The sequence below is a fragment of the Bidens hawaiensis genome, unplaced genomic scaffold, assembly GCF_021521415.1.
Source record: "Bidens hawaiensis isolate Kalapana, Puna unplaced genomic scaffold, B.hawaiensis_p1.1 tig00007413_1, whole genome shotgun sequence".
In the NCBI taxonomy this organism is placed as follows: Eukaryota; Viridiplantae; Streptophyta; class Magnoliopsida; order Asterales; family Asteraceae; genus Bidens; species Bidens hawaiensis.
This window is the reverse complement of record NW_027491517.1, coordinates 935,032-960,580: the sequence shown is the minus strand read 5'-3', so window position 1 is coordinate 960,580 and position 25,549 is coordinate 935,032. Positions and strand designations below refer to the sequence as shown.

The following is a 25,549-nucleotide window of genomic DNA, read 5'->3' as shown; positions in this document are numbered from 1 at the left end:
CAGTAGATGGGAAGATGCTTCTTTTCACAAGTAGACCACTTGACATCATACCCTATCTCCTTCAAATACTCGGCAATGTCTTCCTTGGAGAATGTAGTGAATGGGCCATTAGCATTATCTCTGACTTCAAAGCTTGTCTTATAACTTCTTCATTTACTGTTACATTCAGTCCATCTATCTCAGATGTGATTTTAGAACTACCCTTCTTTGTTTTTTCCTTGGTCCAGAACTGCTCTACCCATGAACTGTGAACTTCAGGGTCAGAAGATATGACATAGGATAGTAGACAATCCCGTAAGCCCTTGATCATGGATAAAAATACTTTAACTTTCTCTTTTTGGGATTTCCAAAGAACAAGAGCAGTTATGACCCTATAAGACACAAAAGGAACATTAGTTTGTTGACTGAGTATTAAGTTTACAACTATGTACAAAAAAATAATAATAAATCAAACTTAAAATAAAACTTTATAAATTAACATATAAGTTCTTGGACTTCAAAACAGAAAATTTTCTAAGTATGGAGTATTTGAATCGAATGACCAAGAGGTTATAGTCTTAGTTTTCATATCACAAAATTTCCCAAGTTCCAAGTAATCGAATTGAATGTAAATTTAACTTTAGACATGTGAACATTTGAAAATTTTACAAGTGTAAAATGACCTAATCGAATGTAAAGTTTTAATCTAATCGAATGATGTCTAATCGAATCGAATGGCGATTCGATTAGATAAGAAAATCAATTTGATTTGATTAGAATTTTATATTCGATTATAAAGTCCTTAGAAGTATATCAGTTTACTCAAAACCTTTCTAATCGAATGGGTGTTTGATTAGATTGTCACTAAGAGTTTTCTGAGACTTTCTTGTCTAATCGAATAGACATTCGATTACTTGGTCCTTTACAAATTCTGTAAGCAATAGTGTTCTAATCGAATGACATTCGAATACATGGTCCTTGAATGTTTTCATCACACACATTTCAAATAGAATGGATATTCGATTACAATTAAACCTTGCCAACAACATTCTAATCGAACGGATATTCGATTATATTGAATTTCTTATTTAAGAAGAAACATTAATTTAACTATACTCACGAATATTATATTTCTTAATCATAAAGAAATACTATTTTTAATATATCCCTTTGTATATGAAAGCTTACATTTCTTAATCAAGAAGAAACAACATTTTAACTATAACATTTGCTTAATAAAAGTTATATAATGCTTAATTGTAATCAAGGTTCGGCTTATACCCTCGACTATGGTCTAAGCCATTTATAATAATAAAATAATAACTTAGACAGAACCCCTACCTTACACGGGTATTCGAAGTTAGATATTTAAAACTTATCGAGTAGCACTTCTACTCTATATCGCGTATCGGAGCTTAAACCGTCAAAACTTCGGAGCTTGGCACGCACTTCGAGACTGGTAGGCAAAATGATGTAGAGAGAGTGTGGGAGGTGTGAGTTGAAATGAGCCTTGATCCTTCCATTTATAGGAAGATTCTGCGTCCCATCGCGATACGCAATGGGTTTTTCTATAACCCCGTCGCGTAGCATGACGCCGCAACTCGTAACGCCATGCCACGTGGTGATACGTGGCTTGCCACGTGGTGGACACCCGTCTTTTGTCGTCAGACCTTGTCATCGCTATACGCTATGGACATGCATTACCTTCATTTCCAAAAATTTCATTTTAAGTCCCCGAACTTTCATATCTTGTCATTTTTCGCTTAACTTTCATTTTCCAAAAACAATAAGGCGGCTCTCAAGCCGAAGTGCAAAGTGCGCAATCAAAGCGCCACATTGCGCCCGTCGCCGTCGCCATCGTCCTCGCACGAGCCCATGCGCGTCGAGTGCTCTGCACCCTCCGCTAAGACCACTAGGTGCATGCTTGGCATAAAAGAATATTACTATAGAAACTCTACTACTTATAAAGAGCTTCCAAATATTTCTCACTTTCCATGCGGTATGGGTTTTATTTTCCTTATTTATACCCATGTGGAATGCTTCCACTTTCTTTCATCCTTCCATGTGGGATGGATTTCTCTTTTCCTTATTTCCTTAATATGGGATGACTTACCTTATGAAATCTTTTTATTTCTTATTTTTCTTATATTTCCTTAATTAAATTTTTCCCATTGCTTGTCTTTGATCCTTTAACTTTATTAAATGGTAAAAATTGGATCAAAATTTTGGGGATGTTACATTCTCTCCACCTTGGAATGAATCTAGTCCTCGAGATTCGTTGTCTTAAATGTGAGTGATTCTTACTTGATGATTAGACTCTATCTAATCTGGTTCCTGTTGTTACAATCTAAATGCAGAATGACTGAGGTTTTTGTGTTGTTAACTTATATCCGTAAATGATGTATCCAGTTAATAGTTTAGAATATTGATGTGGTCTAAAATATACATAAATTATATTATATATTTCCTACACTTTTGAGATGTTTTGAGTTGGTTTTTATTGAATATAATTCTATCTGGAGTAAAGTGCTAAAATCGTCCTTGAGGTTTGGTTTTTTTGCGACTTTAGTCCAAATAGTTTTTTTGTGCATCTGGACCTTGAGGTTTACCAATCGTTGCCAATGTCGTCCAAATAGTTAACTCCGTTTAATTTCATCGTTAAGTTAGGGACAATATTGTCTTTTTATGTGTATGTTATTTAAACAAAATAATAAAAAAACTAAAGAAAAATGGTTTATTATTGTTGTTAACTTGTTATATTATTATCACTACTATTTTTTATTGAAATAAAAATTTATAAATCAAACGGCCACCATCTTCTCCGGCCATCTTCACTGCTGCCACCTTCTCCGGGAATCACCACCACCTTGTCCGGCCAACATGGGATGAACCAAGATTTAAAAAAAAGTGATAAAAAGGGTTCATCTTTTCCTTTCAGTTGAACCCTAGATTCAACCTTCATAATTTCAATTTTAAAATTCGAGTACAAAAGTAACAGAGGATGCTCAGAATCACAGGGCTTTGAATCAGTAAATGAAAACGAGCATATCAGTATTACACTTACCTCCAAACGGTGCTGGACTCAATGGCAGACGAGCTTGGCCGGAAAAGTTGCAGCGGCGGACAAAAGCGATAACATGGTAAGAGCGAGGGTTGTCCAGATTCGATATTTATAGGCTCAAACATGCTTTCCTGATTTTTCTTAACTTCCGCTTGATTAATTGTAACAATAATAATACGTTTGAAGGTTCAAATCAGTTTCATCTCGTTTGGTTTCTAGTTTTGAGTCAGTTAGTTGATCAAAATTGTGTCTTGATATGAATGTTTAAGGCTCGCCGGAGTTACGGGATGGTGGCCGGAGTTGATATCGGAAATACAAGGTTGGGCAACAAGAAAGACACAAAACATTCCATCTTACCCCCTTAGCTTTGTAAAACATTTAATATTAACCCCCTAAACTTTGTAAAACATCAAAATGTTCCATATTAAATAAACTGAAAGACACATTTACCCTTGATTTAACGTGAAATTAAACAGAGTTAACTATTTTGACGACATTGGCAACAATTGGTAAACCTCAAGGGTCCATATGCAAAAAAAAACCATTTGGACTAAAGTCGCAAAAACGACCAAACCTCAGGGACGATTTTAGCACTTTACTTTTCTATCTGGCTCATATTTGGATTTTAAAGGTATCGATAAACAACAAGCCAGAATAGAGTAATTTACTAAACTTGAGACCAACGATTGAATGGTGGAATACATTTCATATATTATCATTATTATTATATACTTTTAAATTCAAGATGTATCGTAACACTAATTTGAAGAATGGAATATTAGATTTAATTTTAAGTTACTATAGTGTATTCTAACATTTTGCTTAATTTGTTTTGTGACAGTAGCATCCACTAGGTGCAAAAGACATGGACTTTAGTGGACCAATAAAGTTAATGGGCTAGGCTTGTAAGAAGAGGACACAATGGTTAAAAAGAAAAAAACCTACGAGGCAATTGGAGCTAGGTCACGAAGCAAGGCAGGGGACGGCTGATTGGGGTTTACCCCCTGTTGGTGAGTTTTGGAATTTGGAAGCAACCACACACTTCAAAGTCTCACGACAATTTCAAGAAAGAAAATAAGAAGCATGCAACCAGGCTGGAGAATTAATTTAAGCTACCAGACATACACCTCAATTAATTTAAGCTCGCAGACTAGTAGCTCAACTACATTTATTTCTTTTTCAATGAACCGCACTTTATTTTTTATTCTTATTTCATCGATTATTATGGTTGGCTAAACTGCTATACTGCCTGGGTTTGGATGAATACTTTTTAGACTCGTTTTATTTTTGGTCTTGGATTATTATTGATTGGTTCATGTTTTGGTAAAGTTTTTATTATATTTGGTTGTGATGCATATGCGTATTTGGTATTAATTATTATCAATTTATTGTTCCATATGCGTCTTTGTGAATGTCTTTCATGTATGGATGCATATTAGGTTGCTTACTGTGTGTTTGTAACTAGTTTTTGGTTTATTGTTAACGTATTCCATATGAGCGGTAATTGAGAGTTTAGAGATACCTTATACTCTGCCATTTGAGAGACCAGGAGGTAATTAAGTGTTGTCTGTTTTTTTTTGGGTTTGGGTAGTGATCGCACGGGAGTGAGTTACCATAGATTTCTTTAGATTCTTACAGATCCGAGTTATAACCGAATTAAATAAGAATACCCCTTTACGCCTTAGGGTGTTTTGTGATTAGAGAGACCGGGAGGAAATTTATTCTTTGGGTACCTTAGCATAATTAGGTTAGGTGAGACCGAGAGCTAATCCGAACCATTAAACCGTTGAGCATACATGATATTTAGGGTTCTTAGGTATTGTTGGTGAGACCGGGAGGTGATCTAGCTTACTATAGTTATTCCTTAAAAATCATATTTTTAGAATACGGTACCAATTATAAATCCAATTCCGAGAGTTTATGAGTTGAATAGTAGGATTCCTTACCTAGGTAGTTGCTTCCCCTATTTGAGTTCTAAACCGTTTGTTCATGTCAGTTTAAGTTAAGTATTCTTTAGTTTATATTTAATAATTAAAAAAATACAAAAATCAATTAAATATATTTATTTAAGTTACTAGTCAGAGTCTAGTTTAGATGTCACTAGTGTCCTTTGGGTTCTATATCCGAACTTCAATAGGCTTTACTATAGTCGATAGGTACACTTGCCTTTCTAGTGGTCTAGCATTAGGGTAGTCTAGATTTATAAATTTAAAACTAGAGTGTCTAAATTAGGTTAGGTTTTATTAGACCGCGTTTTGCACATCAAATATCATTAGTAAATATAAATTGATAAACACAATGATCAGTTGTGTTTAACTATTTACCTTACCATTTTGTATTCTAAACATTTACCGGTGTTAAATAAGTTGTATCTTGGATTCAGTTTGTTGTATCTATTCCATCTCTGATTTTAAGTATTGATGTTCTCTGTATTCTGATAGTACCTTTGTACTTTGGATTTAATCACTTTTGCAATACTTAGCAATTGAATTTCTTAAATATTCCCAAACTCTGTTTCTTTGACTTTTTTTATCAACCCTAGTTGGTAGGTAATGTAATATTCCATCAGTTGTATTTCTTGAATGTCTTGTGGTTTATCAGAATTTCCTTTCAATAATATACTGTCCTCGTATATTTAAATATTTTCTAACGTTTGACATATCCTTTCCTTTCTAGTCATCCTTCTATATGATAAGTTATTCCAATGTGTTATTCATTCTAAGTTTCAGAAAAACTTTTCAGTGTTTAAACCTCTGATTATCCTTTAGAGGTAATGAATATAAGCGTTCTTGTGTATTAACACAATATGTATGCTAATATTTCATTTATAACATAGGGAATTAAATACCCTTATTTGGTTTAAAAAACTTCTCGTATGAAAACGAGTTATAACTAATATACAAAAGCTAACTAATCTATCTGACATTTCGTTGATATGATCTTGCTCGTTCTAATCTTTGTTTGTTTTCAGATGTCTCTCCTTTTCTTCTAATGCTTATGTCTTGTCATACATTAGTCTTGACTAGCTTTATTTTCGGGCAGTTAGATTTAAAGTGGCCCGTTTCTCCACATGTAAAACATACTCCTAACTTCTTACGACATTCTTATATTGAGTGCCCTGCTCTCTTGCAGTAGGCACAATTATTTGTGTTTTCTAATCGGCATTTTCCAATATGTTTTCTTCCACAAGTCTTACAAGCTGACTTGGGAATATTTTCTTCTTTTTCTAACTTCTCGAAATCTTTCGGTCTCTTAGTTTCTTTTCTTCTTCTTGATTCCTTATCATATTGTTGATTAAGTATCCGGCCAATTCCATAGCCAAATCAACTGTTTGTGGCATATTAGATCATACCATATCTCTTATTTCTCTTGGTAACTCAAATATATAATGAGTTACTTTATTATATTCTGGAGTTACTAAATGTGGAACCAGTCAACAATATTTTAGGAATTTAGTGTTATATTCCTTAAGATTTGTACCAACAACCTTGTGATTCCATAACTAAGTTTGCAATTCGATCCATTTCATGGACTGGGCATAATTTCTTTAATACGAGACTTTTGAATGTATCCCAACTTAGATTATACATTGTTTCTCGACCTTTGTTTTGAATCAGGGTATTCCACCATTCAAGAGCGTCTCCCTTGAACATTTGTGAAAAATACTGGATAGCTTCTTCACCAGTGCATTTGCTAATGATGATGATTGATTCTTGCTCTTCTAGGTATCTCACAGCGGCTATAGCATTCGTGTCTTCATGAAATTCTTTAGGATTGTAGGCTTTAAAGTTTTTTTAAAGTTACATCCTTTTTGGAGTTTTAATTTCTTTCATCTTTTGTCCATTGAATTGTTACCAGATGTAGAGCTATCATGAGCTTCTTCCTTTCTTGAATGAACATACTTACTTCGACTTCTTTTGTTAGATTTGGTTGACTTTAACTTGTAGAGATGTCCATGATTACATCAATGTGACATCCCACATCGGTTGGGAAGGAGAACTAAGCCTCTTAATAAGGTGGTGGATACCTTCCCTATCATAACGTTTTGGGCGCTTAATGGTAGTGGATAAGAGGAGAATTCACAGTTAAACGTGCTCAGGTGGGAGTAGTATGAGTATGGGTGACCACCTGGGCAACCAACAGCAAATCTGTGAGGCGATGGTGGTACGTCCCGGCCAAAGCAGATAATATTATGGTGCGGTGGTAGCTGGGCTGGTACAGATGGTATCGCTTTCTAGGGCCGGACTCGTGGTGCTAGGTCCCGCGAGGATGCTAGACCCTAAGGGGGGTGGATTGTGACATCCCACATCGGTTAAGAAGGAGAACTAATCCTTCTTTATAAGGTGGTGGATACATTCCTCATCATAACGCGTTTTTGGCGCTTAATGGTAGTGGATGAGAAGAGATTTCCACAGTTAAGCGTGCTCAGGTAGGAGTAGTATGAGGATGAGTGACCACCTGGGCAACCATAAACAAATCCGTGAGGTGATGGTGGTACGTCTCGGCCAAAGAGAACAATATTATGGTGCGGTGGTAGCAGGGCTGTTACAATCAAGCACTGGATTCATGTCTTCTTTAATCATCTTTTGAATTTCATCCAAATATTGGGCGAGTATTCATTAATTTTATTTTCAACGTTTTCTTCATTTCCAGTTTTCTTGGAATGACTGTTTTAAGAGTTTGCACTTTTCTTCTCGTGACATACTACAATAAATTTTAAAATATAAGTCTAATATTCAAGAAATTCAAAACATATCTTTTATTCATCTTATTGTAGTTACAAGAGTGCACATTATTTAATACAACTATACTATTTACAATTACTAAGGTTCTATTTCTTCCAGCGAATGACTAATTTCTTAATCTTGCTGTCTTTCTTAATGTTTTTGCTGGCCTCCTTTTCTTTTTTTTTTTTTCCTTTTCTTCCATCTCCATTTCCTTCTAGAGCATTGTTTATGCTAATTTGGTAATATCGATCTCATAATGAGTTGAGTTATCTTCAATGTGATACATTCCTTCTAAGGAATTGTAATTTGTTTGCAGACATTCATTTTGAGTGTGAGAAAAGTAAGGATCTTAAGCTGCCGGAAAATTAAAATATTCCTTTCCCTAAGGATATTCTTCCGGATAAATCATTACTTCTTTTCCCTTTGACATTAATGGTTTCTTGGATCTACTTGATCCTACTCCATGTTTATTTTGATTTGGAGTGATATGTGCTAATGTGATGTTAGAATCAAATGAATTTGAATCTTCCTCCATTGATGTTTGGTATGAATTTTCATCACTAGATATAGGTATGGGGAGTAAAGTTGTTCCCGACCATGAATCCTTTTCCTTTACCTGATAGAGGCTGAAATGATCTGTGACTAGATTGACGATCGGACATATGCGCGAAGTTAGATTTATGGATAAGAAGACGCTCCTATCTTATCCGTACTTGTTATATCTTATCCGTATTTGTTTTGATTAGAATCTGGATACTTTTCAACTAAGTACCTAATTTGTTTGAATCAGTATATGTATAATAAGTTTTTGAAACTTATCCTTAATCAAAGCCTAGGTATCATTAAATACCTAATTCGCTAAGATTGATGGTTCTGATACCAACCTATCACACCCCGACTTAGGGTCTAGGCGTGTGACCAATAGTTGGTACCTGTTTTGTAAATATATCAACGTTACGGGTTTGTTTTAGCGGAAGTCTTTAATATAAAATATTATTATATTGAAAACTCGGGTTGGGATACTCGTTTGATAATTCAAATACCCGTCTTTTAGAAAACATAATTCTTTATATTATTTTAATATAAAATATATGAGCCATCAGATAACATCTAATGACTAATTATCTAATATTCTATTTTGTCTTGCTTGTCTAAACGACCCACAGGTCGTTTACCGAACGTAGTCAGCCGCTTCAACTCTTCCAACACTTGTCGGATTCTAGCAGATGCGTGTAGCACTGCGGGCAGCCCAAACGATGACTGCTTCTCCAACCCTTTGGCCAGAAGGGCCAGCTCTGGATCCTCCACTTCAGCACCGCTGGCGGTCTTGAGACTATGGACGGTCGCGGTGTCGTCGCGGACGTCCTGAGTAATCTCGATGTAATCGTCGGGTTTCACACCGGTGCTGGGGCTCTCGTCGGGGATGTTAAACCAGGTGCCCTACTTACGTTAAGGGGACCGCTGAAGGAATGCCGGTCCACTCCGACCAACTCTATGTTGGAGTGGTAATCATGCATCCCATATGTACCCATGTTTTGCATTTGCATCGAAATATAATCAAAGAAAATAAAACAATTAATAAGAAATATTTGAAGATATATGTTTAGACGACGAAGACCCTCTGTCTCATATATCTTGATTTTTACGAATCTGCGAAACCTTTAAAATTCAAAATTGTTCAGAAGATCAGACCAGACTCAAACTCTTTCCTTTCTCTCTAAGGGGACAAGCCTTAGAATTGATAGAATCCATTTCTTCTGGTTTCATCACCAACTGGGACCAGATGGTTGAACAGTTTCTTCTCAAATATTTTCTGTCTGACAAAACTGCCAAATATCGAGCCAGCATCGCCGGATTCCGGACCGATGATGATGAGTCGTTACACTCATGCTAGATTATTCTCGGCGGCACCCAGTTATTTCAAAAGCATGCGATCCGAACATATTGGCTACCAGTCTACTACAGAAAAAGACACGCACATACATTTGGGTTAGTTTATATTCTTAATCATCATTCAGTTAAAGTTTCTTTGAAGTTTTCTTTCATTAGAGACAAGACAAAAACTTTTTGTTGGTACTTCTCCAAGACCACCATGGGTGTATATATACATATTAGCATCTTCATTCAAGTACTGCATCTTAATTGCTTTGAATACTTTATTCATTTTTCTCTCTTTATATATCATCCAAGCAATGGAGACTTTCTTTAAGGAGTTTCTAACATTAGAGGGTTGACTTAATCATGTGATCACATTTTTTTGTGTGCAATCATGGAATTCAACTTCATTAATTTGTCTTATATTCCTGGAACAGATTCCAGCTTCAATTCAGTAGGCATTTTTACCATTTCCTTTCAACTTCTGCCCATGTGAGATTGGTTAGAATAATGTTGAAAATTATCTGCATTCAATGTTCTAAGTCAACTAAAGAGACGTCATAACCACTTGCAAGCTCTTTAGAGGGTTGACTTAATGTGATCGCATTTTTTTGTGTGCAATCATGGAATTCAACTTCATCAATTTGTCTTATTTATATGGAACAGATTCAATTTTCTAGCTAGGTCAACTAGAAAGACGTCATAACCACTTGCAAGTTCTTTAGGCTATAATAGCTGGATTTAAGCATTTTTAATATAATCATCAATCATGTGATCTGGACTTCTCAGCTTACTCAGAAAGATGCACATATAAACGTTTGGCTTAGTAGATTATATAAATAAATATATATAATATCATGTAGTTGGCAAGTTTGGTGGTGTAAACTACATGTCATCTTCGAGAATTTAAATATGTTGGCCAAACCGAAATAAAAAGGTTTATAGGCCCTAACAAGTAACGAATTATATAAGCTAATTTTTTAAACTACAATTAGCGTTGTAATATTAAATTTAGTTTTGGATCCAATAGCTTAAATGGAGTAGGGATAAAAAAATTATTTATGGCCCTGATATATTTAAGATGATTAAAATCCATACATATTAATATATAAAATAAAATTTGAAACATATATATAGAAAAAAATTGGCCTCCGAAAAGAAAACTACGGGCCTAGCTCGAACGGTTGTCCGGCTCAAATTACCCTAGAGCCGGCCTGGAAAACTCCAACTAAATATTGTGCTTTGAAAAAGCTTATATAAAGGCATTGTTTTCCATTGAACTAGTCTGATCAAATTAAACACATCTTTTGTGTATTGAAATTATTCTTCTCATTCTTAATCATCAATTCACATCCAATTAGAGAACTGTAAATTAGCATCTCAATTGCTTTGAATATATAATTCATTTTTCTCATATATTTTCCGAGCGACAAATATGGAGACTTTCTTGAAGGAATTTCGGCATCTTAAAATCCATCTTGAAGAGATCAAATCAGCCACGGAAAACTTTGATGAAAGCAAAATTATCGGAACTGGTGGTTTCGGGAAGGTGTACAAAGGAGAATTGTCTCACTTTAAGGGGAGAAGCATAGTTGCTTTCAAGCGTCTGGACCGTAGATTTGGGCAAGGTGACTCGGAGTTCTGGAAAGAGATCATGATGCTTTCTCGTTACACACATGAAAATCTAATCTCTCTAATGGGATATTGTGACGAAGATGGCGAGAAGATCCTTATTTATGAATGTGCATCTAACGGAAGCCTCGATCGCCATTTGAGATCCACTACTTTAACGTGGATTCAACGTCTCAAGATATGCCTTGATGTCGCAAGAGGACTAAGCTACCTACATGATGATAAGGGAACTCAACAAAGAATTCTCCACCGTGATATAAAGAGTTCCAACATCCTTCTCGATGATAACTGGAACGCTAAAATTCTGATCTGGGAGTATCAAAAATAGGGCCAGCTAATCAGCAACACACTGCACTTATCACCAACGTTGTAGGCACCTTTGGGTACCTAGATCCAATGTATATGGAGTTGGGAATTCTAACAAAAGAGTCGGATGTATACTCTTTTGGTGTTGTCTTATTTGAAGTTTTATGTGGAAGGCTATGCTTTGAGAATAGCAATGGTAAGTTTCCGAGTCTAGTGCGTATGTGGAAACAAAAGTACAAGCAAAAAAAGTTGGATGAGATTATCTTTCAAGATCTGAACCAAGACATGGATCTGCGGTCTTTGGAAACATTTACAGACATTGCATTTCAATGTCTGCAGAAATATCGTGAAAACCGACCCACAATGTCTCTTGTCGTGGAAAAGCTTGAGACTGCACTTGAACTTGAACAGGATGAATCTGACGAATCTGACGAGTTTTCTGTGAAGAGGCGGAAAGCATACAATGGCAGTGATCCTCAAAAGCCTCTTCTTGTGGCCGTCCAAGGCAAGATTTACGATGTCAGTCAAAGCAGGTATATTATTATCAATTATGCATGCTTCATCTTTTGGTAAGATTAAAACTAGAGCTTTAAACTTGAAACTGTGTAACTTTTGGTGTCTTTTAATCTTCTAAATTAACTCTCATGTTCTTACCATATATTGATTCAATGTGAATGCATATATACATTAACATGGAAAGTCAAAAGTTAATAAAATTCCGGTTTTCATTAGATCCTTTTGTTTTATTTACTGTGAAATCTAAAGATGCACGACCACACAATCTATATATAATCCATGATGCTGTTGATTCCTGCTCTTTGCTCCGCAATTTTGTTCTAGCTAGATGCTTTTTGCAGTATAGTATTGTTAGGTTTAACATAAGTAGTTTTTTATGGCATCACAATTGGTAGTGTTTGTGACTTTGTGGGTGTTATTTCATGCTAATTTCTGAATTATTAAGAATGGTTATGTTGAAATATATGTTTCTTGATCATACACTTTGAACAGATGTTCAGCTAACATGTATTTGGAGTGTTGCAATTCTCATGATTTACCGAGCTTACATAATAAACCTTATGCATTATTTAATATGTTCACTGTTTATTTTCAATTTTTCCTCATAAGGTTACTTTATTTGTTTTTATCACATCAAAACCACTACCTAATTTTGTTTTAAATTGTCTATTTCAGGATGCTTTACGGGCCAGGTGGAAAGTATTCAGCGTATGCGGGAAAAGATGCCAGCAGGGCAATTGCTAAAAGGTCATTTGATGAAAAAGATATGAATGATGATCTGACTGGTCTTAATTACGAAGAGCTTTATAACTTGATAGATTGGAGAAACGACTTTGAGAGCAAGTACGTCAATGTTGGAACCATTAAGAAGCCTAAAGGTACACCCGAAGCTCAACTGCAAACTGACCCCACTGAAACAACTGCCTGAATATTTTGTGTAATTTAATAGTTACTAAAAAGATCACTTGTATAAAATATTATAGTGCGAGATGCTCGAATCAAGAATACTTAAAAAAAGGTTTGATTAAGAATGTGAACGAGATAGTCTGCTAGTTTCACCTGTTATTCGATCCGCTTTGCAGTTTATTCGTTTTGTTAATAATTGCCTGCAGGTGTATGTTCGACCGTTCGTAGTATTGTTAAGGCCCATAATCAGGACTCGGGTCCATCAACAGCAAAACCGAATCTGGAAAATACAAGAGCCCATCCACAAGGGTAATCAAGCGTCGAGACCGTTATTAAAAGATTTGAATTGATCTTCTTTAATATTATTAAGAATCTGTATTCTTGATCAACAATTTATTTTATTATAATTTATGAATTTGTTTCATAGTTAGATTATGTTTCCTATTTTATCTTTAATTCTTTTTACCTTTAAATATCATTACTTTTCATTAATAACTAGCAAAATTGCCCGCGTGTTGCTGCGGGCTCGCACAAATTATCCCTTCGTATATATTAGTTTGTAGTGCTTGGTGTGTGTGTGGTTGTGTGTAATGACTTATGAGTGCGAGTTCGTTGCCGCATGTGCAACTGGTTTGTTGAATGTTATTTTTTGTGCGAGGGTGCACACTAAAATATAATTGTATGCGCGCGCGCACACACATATGTAGGGTAGAGATCCGATACAATAATGCCTTTACGTACAATAGGTACGCGAATCCATTTTTTCACGAAATCGATCCATGAAATCACATCCAAATATCTCGGAATCGTCAATACATATCCAATTAATCATTAATCATTGGTTCACCGAAAAAAAAGTTTTGGATGGTTAATCGATCATTTTTTCTCTTTTTTCACGAAAACTGCTTTTTGAGCATTTTCTAAGCGTTTTAGGTTTTTGGTTGAGCGTTTTAGTTTTTTGTGATCGCTTTCTTAGAGTTTTAGGTTTTTGCCTTTGTTTTTTTACCTTTGAGCGTCTCGCGTACCTATCGTACGTTATGGCATTAGTGTACAGTAACTGCACCCCACATTTGTGTATATATATACACATATATATACACACACACACACACACATATATATATATATTGGATACATCGTGTTTTGTGAAATATTTGTTAATAAAGTAGGTTTGTGGGTTTGTGGGTTTGTGATTTTTAATCAACACAAAGGATTGGATGTGTGTTAACTTGAGGATTTAGAGTTGAAATTTAGAGTAAAATGCGTTTTTCGTCCCCGTGGTTTGTCCAAATTTGCGGTTTTAGTCTAATAGTTTCAAATTTACGATTTTCGTCTTTGTGGTGTCATTTCACTTGCAATTAAACCCGATCCCACTAAACCCATCAACATGCCCCTCACATGAGGGGCGGTCTTGCCCTTTTTCTCCCCAAATAAAACCCAACCTTAATTCGCAAGCCCCTTTTACGGGAGGGTTTGGGTGTATTTGGAAAAGAAGGACAAAAATACCCCTCAAGTGAGGGCACACTTATGGGGTTTAACGATCAGACTTAACGGCGTTATTTTGGTTGTGTTAATTTCAAGTGAAATGAAACCACGAGGACAGAAATCACAAATTTGAAACTATTAAACTAAAACTGCAGATTTTGACAAACCACAAAGACGAAAATGACAGTTTACTCTAAAATTTAATAAGGCGATGAGAGAAATGCTCAAATTAGAGCCACAAAGTTATCCGTTATGGAATTGTAAAAAAGGAAAAGTTGTGACCATACGTGATTTTCTTGTGTACATGCATATTGGCGAATGCATATATATATATATATATATATATATATATATATATATATATATATTATGTATGTATGTATGTATGTATCAAATAGATGGTGTTATAAAGTTTTTGTTACTTAAGTTGCGAAAACAAAAAAGCATTAAATCCACACTTACACGTGCATGCCTCGATTGCTTCAAATGACATTTTAAGATCTACACACACGTTTAGAATTTGATATAAATTATTAATTATAGCAGAAGTGCCGGCGCACTGCAGCGAGGGGCGCGACGTGCATTTTGATCGGGCTTGATTAGACCCTTGTGCCGTGTAAAGAAAATAAAATAATCAATATAATTGAATAAGCTGAAACGAAAGGATTTTGATCAAAGTCTGATCTAACGATTTAAGTTTGAACAACGCATAACTGTATGGCGTTTTAAATGGGTGAGTTGGATTAGGTGTCACAACTGATGTTGGATTTAATTAGGCTGTGTATTATCAGACAACCCATTTTTAGTTTTAAACATTTTATTCCTCCCATAAAAAATAGCCATTGTAATTGTATTGCACGTACGAGTGTATGTCTAGTACGTTGATTCCATCCATTGTTGGCTCGTAAGTCAATTGTGTGTGATTACTCGGTTTGAAGTTGACGGTTTCATTATATATGCACACGATTTGTGTATATGAAAAGAGAAAAAAAAATCTACAAATAGCGAAAGATGTAATATTAATACGACGTTAATCATGCATAACTGCCAAAAAAAATGTATAGTACGAGTAATAATAACATCTTATCATAAAGAGCTGCTTTTGCATTGTGAAATACACCCAAGTAGAGGTGTAATGGTTGGCTCATCCAACAACATGAAAAGCAATGAAGTTGAATCTAGTGACAAAAACAAGCATCTCATTAGCGCATGTAACATGTAAGATGTAGATATGTATCTGAATATAGGCTTACTTTATTTAATCTAAACCAACTTCAAGTGAGATGTGTAAATGACTCGTTTTTGTGTAGCATTGCCAAAAATGTGACGACCTAGTTAATATGTTTGTTGACATACAAAACCATATGTATATGTGACCATTGTACACATGCATTGTTTTATTTTTTTTGTCAAAAACAACGAAGGTTCAGTAATGACACTATATGATGTTATTTTATGGTGTATAAGTAAGAACTTACGTGACATCTTGCAGGAATAATTCAAACATGCATTGTTGTTTTATAAATTCCTCGACTATTATTTTACCTGCAACATCTATATAAGAAGCACGACATTTTATTTGTTAGATGTATGTGTGTTTATGTAGTGTGCATCTATGATAGCATGTGTTTTAAATTTTATTTATGTCCAGGGGCGGATCTACGGGAGGGTCCCTCCAGCCGGCCAAATTTTTAGTATATCATAATACTCAGCTAAAAGTTTTAAGAGTTTATTTTGTGTAGTTGACCCTCTAGATGTCTTTATAAAGCATTAAAGTTAAAAAATGATGCAGAAAGCTTTTCCGGCCGGCAATGGCGAAAGTGTGGGAACTGTAAATGGAGAGAACAAAGAAGAAGATAAGTCAGAAGGTGATATTTAATAAATTGTTATTGAAGTCAAATATAATGAAATGGTTTAGGGTAAACGAACTTGGCCCACACATGACCCATTTAAAAACCTAGTTTTCATTTAAAGTGTTCTGCAAACTCTGTAGCCTATAGGTGTACATTGTACTGCACAACTGTTCACTACAAGATAAAACTCAAATATATATCTAGTTGGCTAGTGGTAACCTTGAATTTAGAACACAACTTTCGTCCATTGCTATTGCTCAAAATTACCATGGTCTCTTTTCACTTTTTTTAATTTTATTTTTATTAGTTATAATTTGTAATTAATAAATGTGAAGGGAATTATGTTGGAATGCTTATTTCACATTGTTAGCATGTTTAACTACAATACTACGTTATTTCACATTGTTAAGGTAATGTAAGATCTAATTCTTTTTTTGTATTTTAGTCATTAGGTTATTTATTTAAATTAAAAAAACATCTACTTAACCAAGTCAAACGGGTAACGCATAATGTTATGATTTTAAGATCAATTAATGTAATTATTAAATACTTGGTATTGTAATTGAAAAGGGACAAGTGGTGTAGCTTGTTTGTCGTTTGCCTTATATTTCGATGTAAAAGAATATATATTGAATGAAAAATTTATAATACTTTGTATAATTTTTATATTTTACTTGATTTGAGTTACTACTTTCTTTAAAACTTTTCAAAGTCATGGTTCTTGTTCGGATGGAAAAAAAATTACATTGCGAACCCCAGTTGAAAAGTTCTGGTTCCGCCACTGTTTATGTCTGCGTACTGACAATTAGTTTGAGGTTCCTTCTTTCGTGGTTGAGTTCCCTAATTGAATGAACCAACGAATATAGCTTAAACTCCTGTAGCATGTCACATATGAAAGGAACAAGTTTCATTTGTTGACCGATAACAATTTTTAAACCACTGTCAATCATTAGGTTTTGTTCTATTTCTTGGTGTATAAGTAAGAACTTACGTGGCATATTGAAGGAACAATTCAAACTTTCATTGTTGTTTTATAAATTCCTTGGCTATTATTTTTCCTAAAACATCTATATACGAAGCACGACATATTATTTGTTAGATGTATGTGTGTTTATGTAGTATGCATCTATGATAGCATGTGTTTTATATATTTCATTTATGTCTGCGTTCCAACAATTAGTTTGACGTTCCTTCTTTTATGGGTGAGTTCCCTAATAGAATAAATTGACAAATATAGCTTAAACCTCTTTAGCATTTCACATATGAATGAAACAAGTTTAATTTGTTGACCGATAACAATTTTTAAACTACTGTAAATCATTAGGTATTGTTAATTCTTCGAAAAGTCCTCGTATTTGAAACTTTGACATGAATCTGTATAACATAAACAATTTATGGAGGATTGTTTTTTAATGTATACGTGTAGTAATTGTTAGGGGATCATGGCAACGATATTCTGTCTCTGTGACTTAGATCAATTGTTAATGCGAAATTAGATCAAACAAAAAAATGAATAAAGGATAATACACTTACGTATTAATCAATAACAATAACATAAAAAAATCGATGTTGATATTGGCCATAAAGTGTACCCAAAAAATTGTCACAATATATCTTATTTCACACTGTGTTAGAGACGAAAATTTGTCAACCGTGTGGTATGGCTCCATTTTCAGTTTGGCGATGTTGAAATTAAAATAAGATGTTATGGTTCAAATAAATATTGTATACATAATTTCAGCGTTGTAAGGGATCAAAATCCATGTAGCCAACTATATTATTCAGATAAGAAGAAAGTACTGTGTTGAGGCTTTGACCACTCACAAGGTGTTTAATGCAAATTGTTGATGAATTGGATGATAAAGTCATAATTCGAATTTCGGATGGTTAAAATAAAGTGAATGATAAAGCTATAAATTCCAGCTTATAAGTATGATAAAATTCATAAAAATGACAATAGAGTTACAAAGTTTATGTTTTCATGAACTAAATAAAGATGATGATAAAACTACAAATTAAAAGTTTGTACAGAAATAAAATCTTTATGGGGTTACTATAGTCTCGATGTAAACATTGGCTTGTTGTCCTTGATAGTATAACAAAGGATAGTATGATTTGTCACCATTCTTAGTTGTATCTATCTTATTAGTAAATTCATCATATAAGACATCCATAAATTTAATTATCGGTTGAGGTGATGTCGGCCTTCTAATATGTCGGCCTACAACCCCAAAAACAATTTCGCTTTTTTTAATGGATGGAAATTAGGGAAACACGAGTGTTTTATATGTAAAACAAGTTATTGAATACTCATTTTTACGTATAAAAAACTGTTTTTACATAATCATTTTTTTGTTTTTTTACATAAACACATTTGAAACCGTTTCAATAATAAAAAAATAGTTAAAAATTAATTTGTTTTTACAAAAATAAATGTGTTTTTAACTAAATGCCTTCCGCATGAAAATTTTTTTTATTAGTTTTTACATGTAAAAGCAATGCTTAGGTTCCTGTGGTTTTTTAAGCCCTCTCACACCTACAAATCTACAATAAGATTTGAACCCTTATAACTTGATTGTTGACAATCCACCAATGCCATTAACCAAATGCCTATTTGACACAACCCAATTTTTATGGTAGATCTTTTCTTAGGTAGGTCAAGGTCTAAACTGCAAATCAAAATGCCCAATAACCGCAAACCCAAAAAAAATTTCTTAAGATTGTGTAAAGTCCTATATGGCACCACGGTCATCTTTGTTGTTTAAAAAGATTGCTGCAAGACGTTGCCACGTCTCATAAGCCGTTGATTCGGCTTCAAGAACACGTTCAGGATATCGATATGTAGTGTGCCATAGATCCATTGCAGGACTATGGCGTCAATTTTTGACCATGCGGCGAAGGTTGAATCAGTAGCAGCAGGCGGATCGGTTCCATCAATGTGTGACATAACTTTGTACCCCTTGGCGTGGAGTTTAAAAAGTTTGACCCACGAAGAGTAGGTAAACGTTTTTCCTTCGAGGACATGAACTTTGTTTTGAATGTTGGTGACCGTATACACGGGATGAAGAGTAGTTGGTTTTTCTGCAGGTGGTTGATTGGTGCCCATGGTAGTGAACAGGTTGAAGAAATCGGTCGAAACCGATGAAGAAAGTTAGGGCAGAAATCGGTCGGAACCGATGAAGAATGCTAGGGCCGGCTGAAAAAAAACAAGAGAGGCTGTGATACCATGTTAATGTAATTGAATCGAATGAATCTTCTCATTAATCAAAGGACTATAAATAATATTACAAAGGTGCATAAAATAGGAAATAAGATCATCCTAACTATACAAAATATATTCTCAATATATGTCATCTAATACTTTTATTTCAGCGCAAAGTTGAATCAAACTACTTGATGGATTAATGTCAATAGAATGGGGTTTTTCTTAGGTTATCGGCTATCAATTTAAAATGAAAGAAAGCTAGTGGGTCCATTTTATACTTATTTATTTCAAGTTCTATTCTTTTTTGATTGTTAGTAACTAAGATTAAAGTTGTGTCTGGTATTGAGTTTATGTATACTTGTGTTTGTTTGGCGCATTAGGAACACCTACTCTAAAAAATAAACATATATTTTTACAAACGTTGGTGTTTGTTTGCGTATCTGGTTTAAGTTAAACAAAGAAGATAAGGTATTAACCGTTGGGAGCTAGTTTTAAGTTGATTGTTTATTAGAAAATAATTAAATATTTTTATTATAAATAGATCATATTTTATTATCTTGTATGTAAGTTAAAACTACATCACTGGCAGTGTTAGTTCTTGAAAGGTGAAGGAAGAGACCTGACAAACGCTACAAGAAAATTGCTCTGATCAGACCGCCTTTACCGACCACATGTGGTCGGCACAGGTTTTACCGACCACATGTGGTCGGTATAGGGTGGCCAGTAGAAAACGGTCGCTACAAGTCAAATTTGTGGTCGGTATAGAATCGGTTGGTATACGTATACATTCCCGACCACAAGTGGTCGCAAAAAGTTCTGTCAAATTTTTTTTCTTATTTAAAAATAAATGTAAAATAAAAAATTAAGAAACTTTTGCTGACAACATGTGGTCGGTATATGTTTTTTTTAAAAGACCTAGGCCGACGAATTGTGGTCGGTATAAGTATTATAAATTTTCATTTTTGCAAAAAAGAAATTATAATTTATCCAGATTTTTATCAAATAAAACCAAATTGTAAAGTTGCAGTTCATGAAATTATTGAATTTTTAACAAATAATCCCATAAACGTCAAATTACAAAACATTAAACTAAATAGTTTAAAACTGTCACACAAACTGTCACAACATCATAACTAATAACTTACTGTATCTTCATCATATTGGTGTCTTCATCATCTTGACTCGGGTTACCCTTTTTTATTCACTTAATTTCAACAATCTCGGCGCACAATTACGTCTATTGTTCTTTCATAACGATTCGTTGTGATAGCAATGGTTGTTAGTACATGCACGCCACAATTTTGGTTGTATTTAACCTTTCGCTGAATATCTCGTTCCCAATCACAGCATACATAGACATAGTCATTCACACATATACATACATACATACATACATACACAACACATACATACATAGACATATACATACACAACACACACATACATAGACATAGTCATTTACACACATACATACTACATACATACATGCACACACACATACATACATAAACATATACATACACAACACACACATACATACATACATACACAACACATACATACATAGACATATACATACACAACACACACATACATAGACATAGTCATTTACACACATACATACATATACACACACACATACATACATAGACATATACATACACAACACACACATACATAGACATAGTCATTTACACACACACATGAAGAAACGTGGATCTACTCGCTGGTAGCAGATCTACTTTCCTCGGGTTTTGATTGTACTATTTCACCGATGGTTCTTCTGGATCTGTGTTCTTCCACCTACAAAATGAACAACGCCGTTAACTTACCCCTCAGAAAGGGACAGAGGGGTCCTCTTTGGGGTAACCCTTCGGCGTGAGAATAAGTATCTGGTGGAGAAGATAATAATGTGAGAGTAAGGGAATCTCAAGAGTATTGCTTAATAGCTGAATACTGTATGATTGTGTGACTGTGTGTTTGTATGTAACTGACTGTGAGTGAATGTAATTCAATATGATTGAATGTGATATCACTGCCTGTAACTGTCAATGATTGAGTATGAATGTGTCCATCAAAGTGGAGTTGATGCTGTATTTATAGTGCTAGGGTTTCCACTGATTGGGCTCAACCTCGTTGGCCTCCTCCAATCGCACTGCGCCACGTGTCCTCTGGGACACCTGGCGCTTTCTCGTTGGTTGTGATCACGTGGTAGCACATGTGTCATGCTGAGTTGTCGACCTTTCATTTGGCAGCTGTCAACATCAGCATATTCTTACTCCTTAAAAAGATGCCTTCTGGAAGGTTGTCTGACGTGCACAATCAAGGTTGCCCTAATCCTGATTTGGATAAGGACGAGGTCGATTATGTGCATGTGTGATATGCGCCAATCCTGAGGATGCGCGAGGTCTTCTCTTTATTCTCACGCGCAGATATTTCATGCGCAGATGTGATATGCACTAGCATGTGATATGCGCCGCGCGCATATGTGATGCGCGAGCATATGTGTGCCTGGGCAGATGTGATATGCACGAGCATGTGATATGCGCCGCGCGCTGATGTGATGCGCGAGCATATGTGTGCCTGGGCATATGATGCCTGAGCATGTTTTGTATGCGCCATGCGCATAGGTTTTGGCTTTGTGCCTTCATAATGTCTTTATCTTGTGGGTTGACCCGCCTTGCTCGGTGTTGAGGCGGGTACATACCTCTTCAAGCCCCCCCAGTCTAATGTGTGTCTTATCTCGCGCTAGCGCGGTAAGATAGATATTAGACTTACTGATTTGGTCTTTTTAATGTGGTTTTGTCGTTTTCTTGGTTGTTTCCATTTTTGCGCGAAGTTCTATCCATTTGGTTGAAACGAAGGGTCCAAACACGTGGTTGGTTGGTGGTGACGTGCGCCGTAAACGTGTCAGACGTTTCGTGTGCTCGAGGTGCTACAGTTGCCTTTCATGTCCCCTCGCACAGCTGTCTGGAACACGTGTCGCGCTCGCATTGGTTTGCACCTGCGAGTGGGGGCGCGTCTCTGCTCCGTGGCAGTTCCGTTACGTTTTTATGTCCCCTCAAACAGTGTCAAGGACACGTGCCGCGGCCACGTTGGCTTACAGCTGCGGGTGGGGGCGCGTGAAATCCGATCAGTTGCCAAATTTCTCTCTCCTGGGCCTATAAAAGCAGGCCCTTAGGAAATTTTTTATCTTCATCTTCATTGTTGCTAATTTTCGAATTTCTGCCTTTCATATTCTGATTTGAGTGTATTCATCGTTTCGAATCTTCGATTATCTGCTGCTGCAGTTGTATGTCTGATAGTTCAGACTCCTCTAATCCCTCAATCACCTTTATTGCCTCTCGAAGACGCCGTGTGAAATCTGTGGTGATGTCGACATTGAAGCAAAAGGGCAAGGGGAAGAGGGTTGTTGAGACCACATCGGAGGAAGTAGGGAGGACCAAGGCCACGAAAAGGTGGAATGAAATCCCCTGCAAATTGAGGCAGGCCGATCTCGACAGCCTCATCTCGTCACAGGGTTTTCTCCCTGTGTTTGGCTGCATGTTGCCTGTGGCCGGGCAAACGGCGGCGGACCCGCCTCCCGGCTATATTTCACTGTACACCCATTTTTTCACCCACTGCAACCTTCGTCTTCCGATGACAAGGTTTGTAGGCGCGGTGTTACGGTTTTTTGGGATACATATATCCCAAGTCCAACCGTTTGGACTTGTGCGCATGACTCATTTCGAGTTCATGTGCAAATCACAGCGTGAGGAGCCCACCCCTCGGCGCTTTCAATTTTTTTACAAGCCCAAGATCCAAGATTCTTGGATCTCCTTTATTCCTCGCAGTCAGAAGGTTAAGTGCAGCACCGTGTCATTCAAGAGCCTTCATGACTGGTCTGAGAGGTTCTTCTACATCAGGGCTGGTGTAATCCCCGTCCGCATGACGATGCGCGCGATCGATTCTGCGCCCGCGGATGCGGATGTTATTAAGAACCCAACCGGCCTGGGTTAAGAAACTGACCGCCGAACCATCCCCCGCCAAGAAAATTCGCGAGGAGGCGCTGGTGGGGGTCGGCATGAGTAAGCTGTGGGCCGACAGCGCGCTTGAGCCCGTTATCCAAGTCGACGGGTTGTGTAAGTTTATTTCATTGCTTTATTTCTTTTTCTGCACGAACATAATTCTTTTTGCTGATATCACTTGACTTGTTTTTGCGCAGTCACCAAGGATTATACCCACGCCGCTTATGATGATCAAGTGGAGGGTGGCTCCGTCGCGCTTGGCGCTGGGGAGGTGGGCTTCCCAGATCGCTTCGATGACATGTTCATCCCTGTGGATCTGGAATTTGACTTTGATAGCGACGCGCCTGGTAAGCAGTCGCACTTATGCTTATTCCTTTAGAATACCAAAGTTTATTAACAGTTTTGTTGCTTGTATTTGCAGATGCGCTCGAAAACTACGAGCTGGAGCTCGCGGAAGAGGAGGAGGAGGAAGAGGAGGCGCCCCTACTAAAGCGCAAAGCTAAGGGGAAATCTGGCGCAGGGGGCAGTAAGAAACAGAAGAAAGATGACACCCCTGTCGCTCATCCCCATGCTCAAACGAAGGGACCTGAGGAAACCCAGGTGTTTACCACCAAGGTTTCTTTAGCTTCCCTGCCTGTGAAAGTGGGCAGACCTCCTGTCCACTTGAGGTATGGTGGCGTGACCTCCTCCCTTCGCGCGGCTGAAGAGAGAAACAGTGCCGCGCCTGCGAAAGGTATACTTTGCTTACCCATAATTGTTCAATGAGGGCGATTCTGATTGAATTATTATTAAATCTTTTCGCATTTGAATGTTTGCAGGACCGGCGACGGTAGCAGATCAGCCGCAGGCGCAACAAGGTGCTGAGTCTGCGCCGGGGGCTGCTTCGAAGTCCCCTGTTCTACCCTCAGAAAAGGGTAGAATGAACTTTATGGCGATGTTCGCCGCGCGAACAGAATTGCGCGAAGGTATGTTTTGCGCCATTGTCTTCTGAATTTTTTGTTTTGATCAAATCATAAACCCTTTTTTGTTGTTGATTTGTTCATAGGAGTTGTAGCTGGCGTAGAAGCTGCTGGTGACACTCCTGGCGCCGTTGCCGGCGCCGCTGGTTCTGCTCCTGCTCCTGCTAATGCTGAGTCTCCCCTTATTGGGATTACAAAGGAGCAGGAAGCCGTGTTGCGCGCCGAACTGGCGGCGTCGAGACCTCCCTCGCCTCCTCCTACGCGCAGCCCTCTCCGCGAGGCTGGTTTGGAGCCCTCCAGGTCGCAGGAGAAGAGGCCGATTGAAGAAGATGAGGAGGATGAGGGAGCTCAAGCTGAAAACTCCTTCGGAGTTCGTGCCAGCCCTGCGATGTCACAAGACTTCGCAGCGCAGACTTCTGGTGGGGCTGGCGCTGACTTTTCTGCTTCATCCCCACAGGTATGTTTTAATTTGTTGCTCCGCTGCGCGTACTTCCATATAAGTATGTTTTTATGACTTAGAACATTTCTTGTGTTTTGCAGGAAGGTGACCACGTTTACCGCCCGAGATGGAATATTAACGAAGACAGTTCCTTCCAATCCATGGGTGTATGCGAGGACTTCTGGGCTCATGCCGTGCCTCCTACTGAAAGGAGATATCAGGAGGGGCGCACCCGCGCTGACTTGCTCAACGATCACATTTTCGCTGGGTCGGCTTTCTTTGCTGCCTCCCAAGAGCTTCATCGTGATTATATTAAAGTACGCGATGCTCTTGTGGCAGCCCAGCAAGAGGCTAAGGTGGCTGCCTGGAACCTTTCTGATGCTCGCGCACGAGCTGAGAAACTCCAGGCGGAGCTCAGCGAAAACCGAGCAAGTGCCAACACCGCCTTTATTAAGCGCGGGCATGAGCTCCAAGCTGCGCGGGAGAAGCAGCAGGTGGCGGAGGCCGAAGTTGCCAAGTACGCGCGGAGAGTGCGTGTCTTGGAACAGCAGGCGGAGGCGCGTGACCAAGCTATCGTCCAGAGTATCACTGAGAAATCA

The 25,549-nt window shown here is 37.1% G+C and overlaps 1 protein-coding gene and 1 pseudogene across 1 annotated transcript; one reads left to right on the top strand and one right to left on the bottom strand.

Moving 5' to 3' along the window:
- The first annotated feature begins 11,077 nt into the window (after positions 1 to 11,077).
- Positions 11,078 to 11,602, top strand: LOC143635218 (receptor-like protein kinase HERK 1 pseudogene; annotated as a pseudogene).
- A 7,499-nt stretch (positions 11,603 to 19,101) lies between these two features.
- LOC143635217 (uncharacterized) lies at positions 19,102 to 19,446 on the bottom strand. Its single transcript, XM_077103097.1, has one exon. It carries the CDS (start codon positions 19,444 to 19,446, stop codon positions 19,102 to 19,104), a length of 345 nt encoding a protein of 114 aa, XP_076959212.1.
- Between the last annotated feature and the right edge of the window lie 6,103 nt (positions 19,447 to 25,549).

Bases quoted from the DNA above. Each gene is read 5' to 3' on its own strand.
- LOC143635217 (XM_077103097.1), bottom strand. From the start codon at position 19,446: ATGGGCACCAATCAACCACCTGCAGAAAAACCAACTACTCTTCATCCC.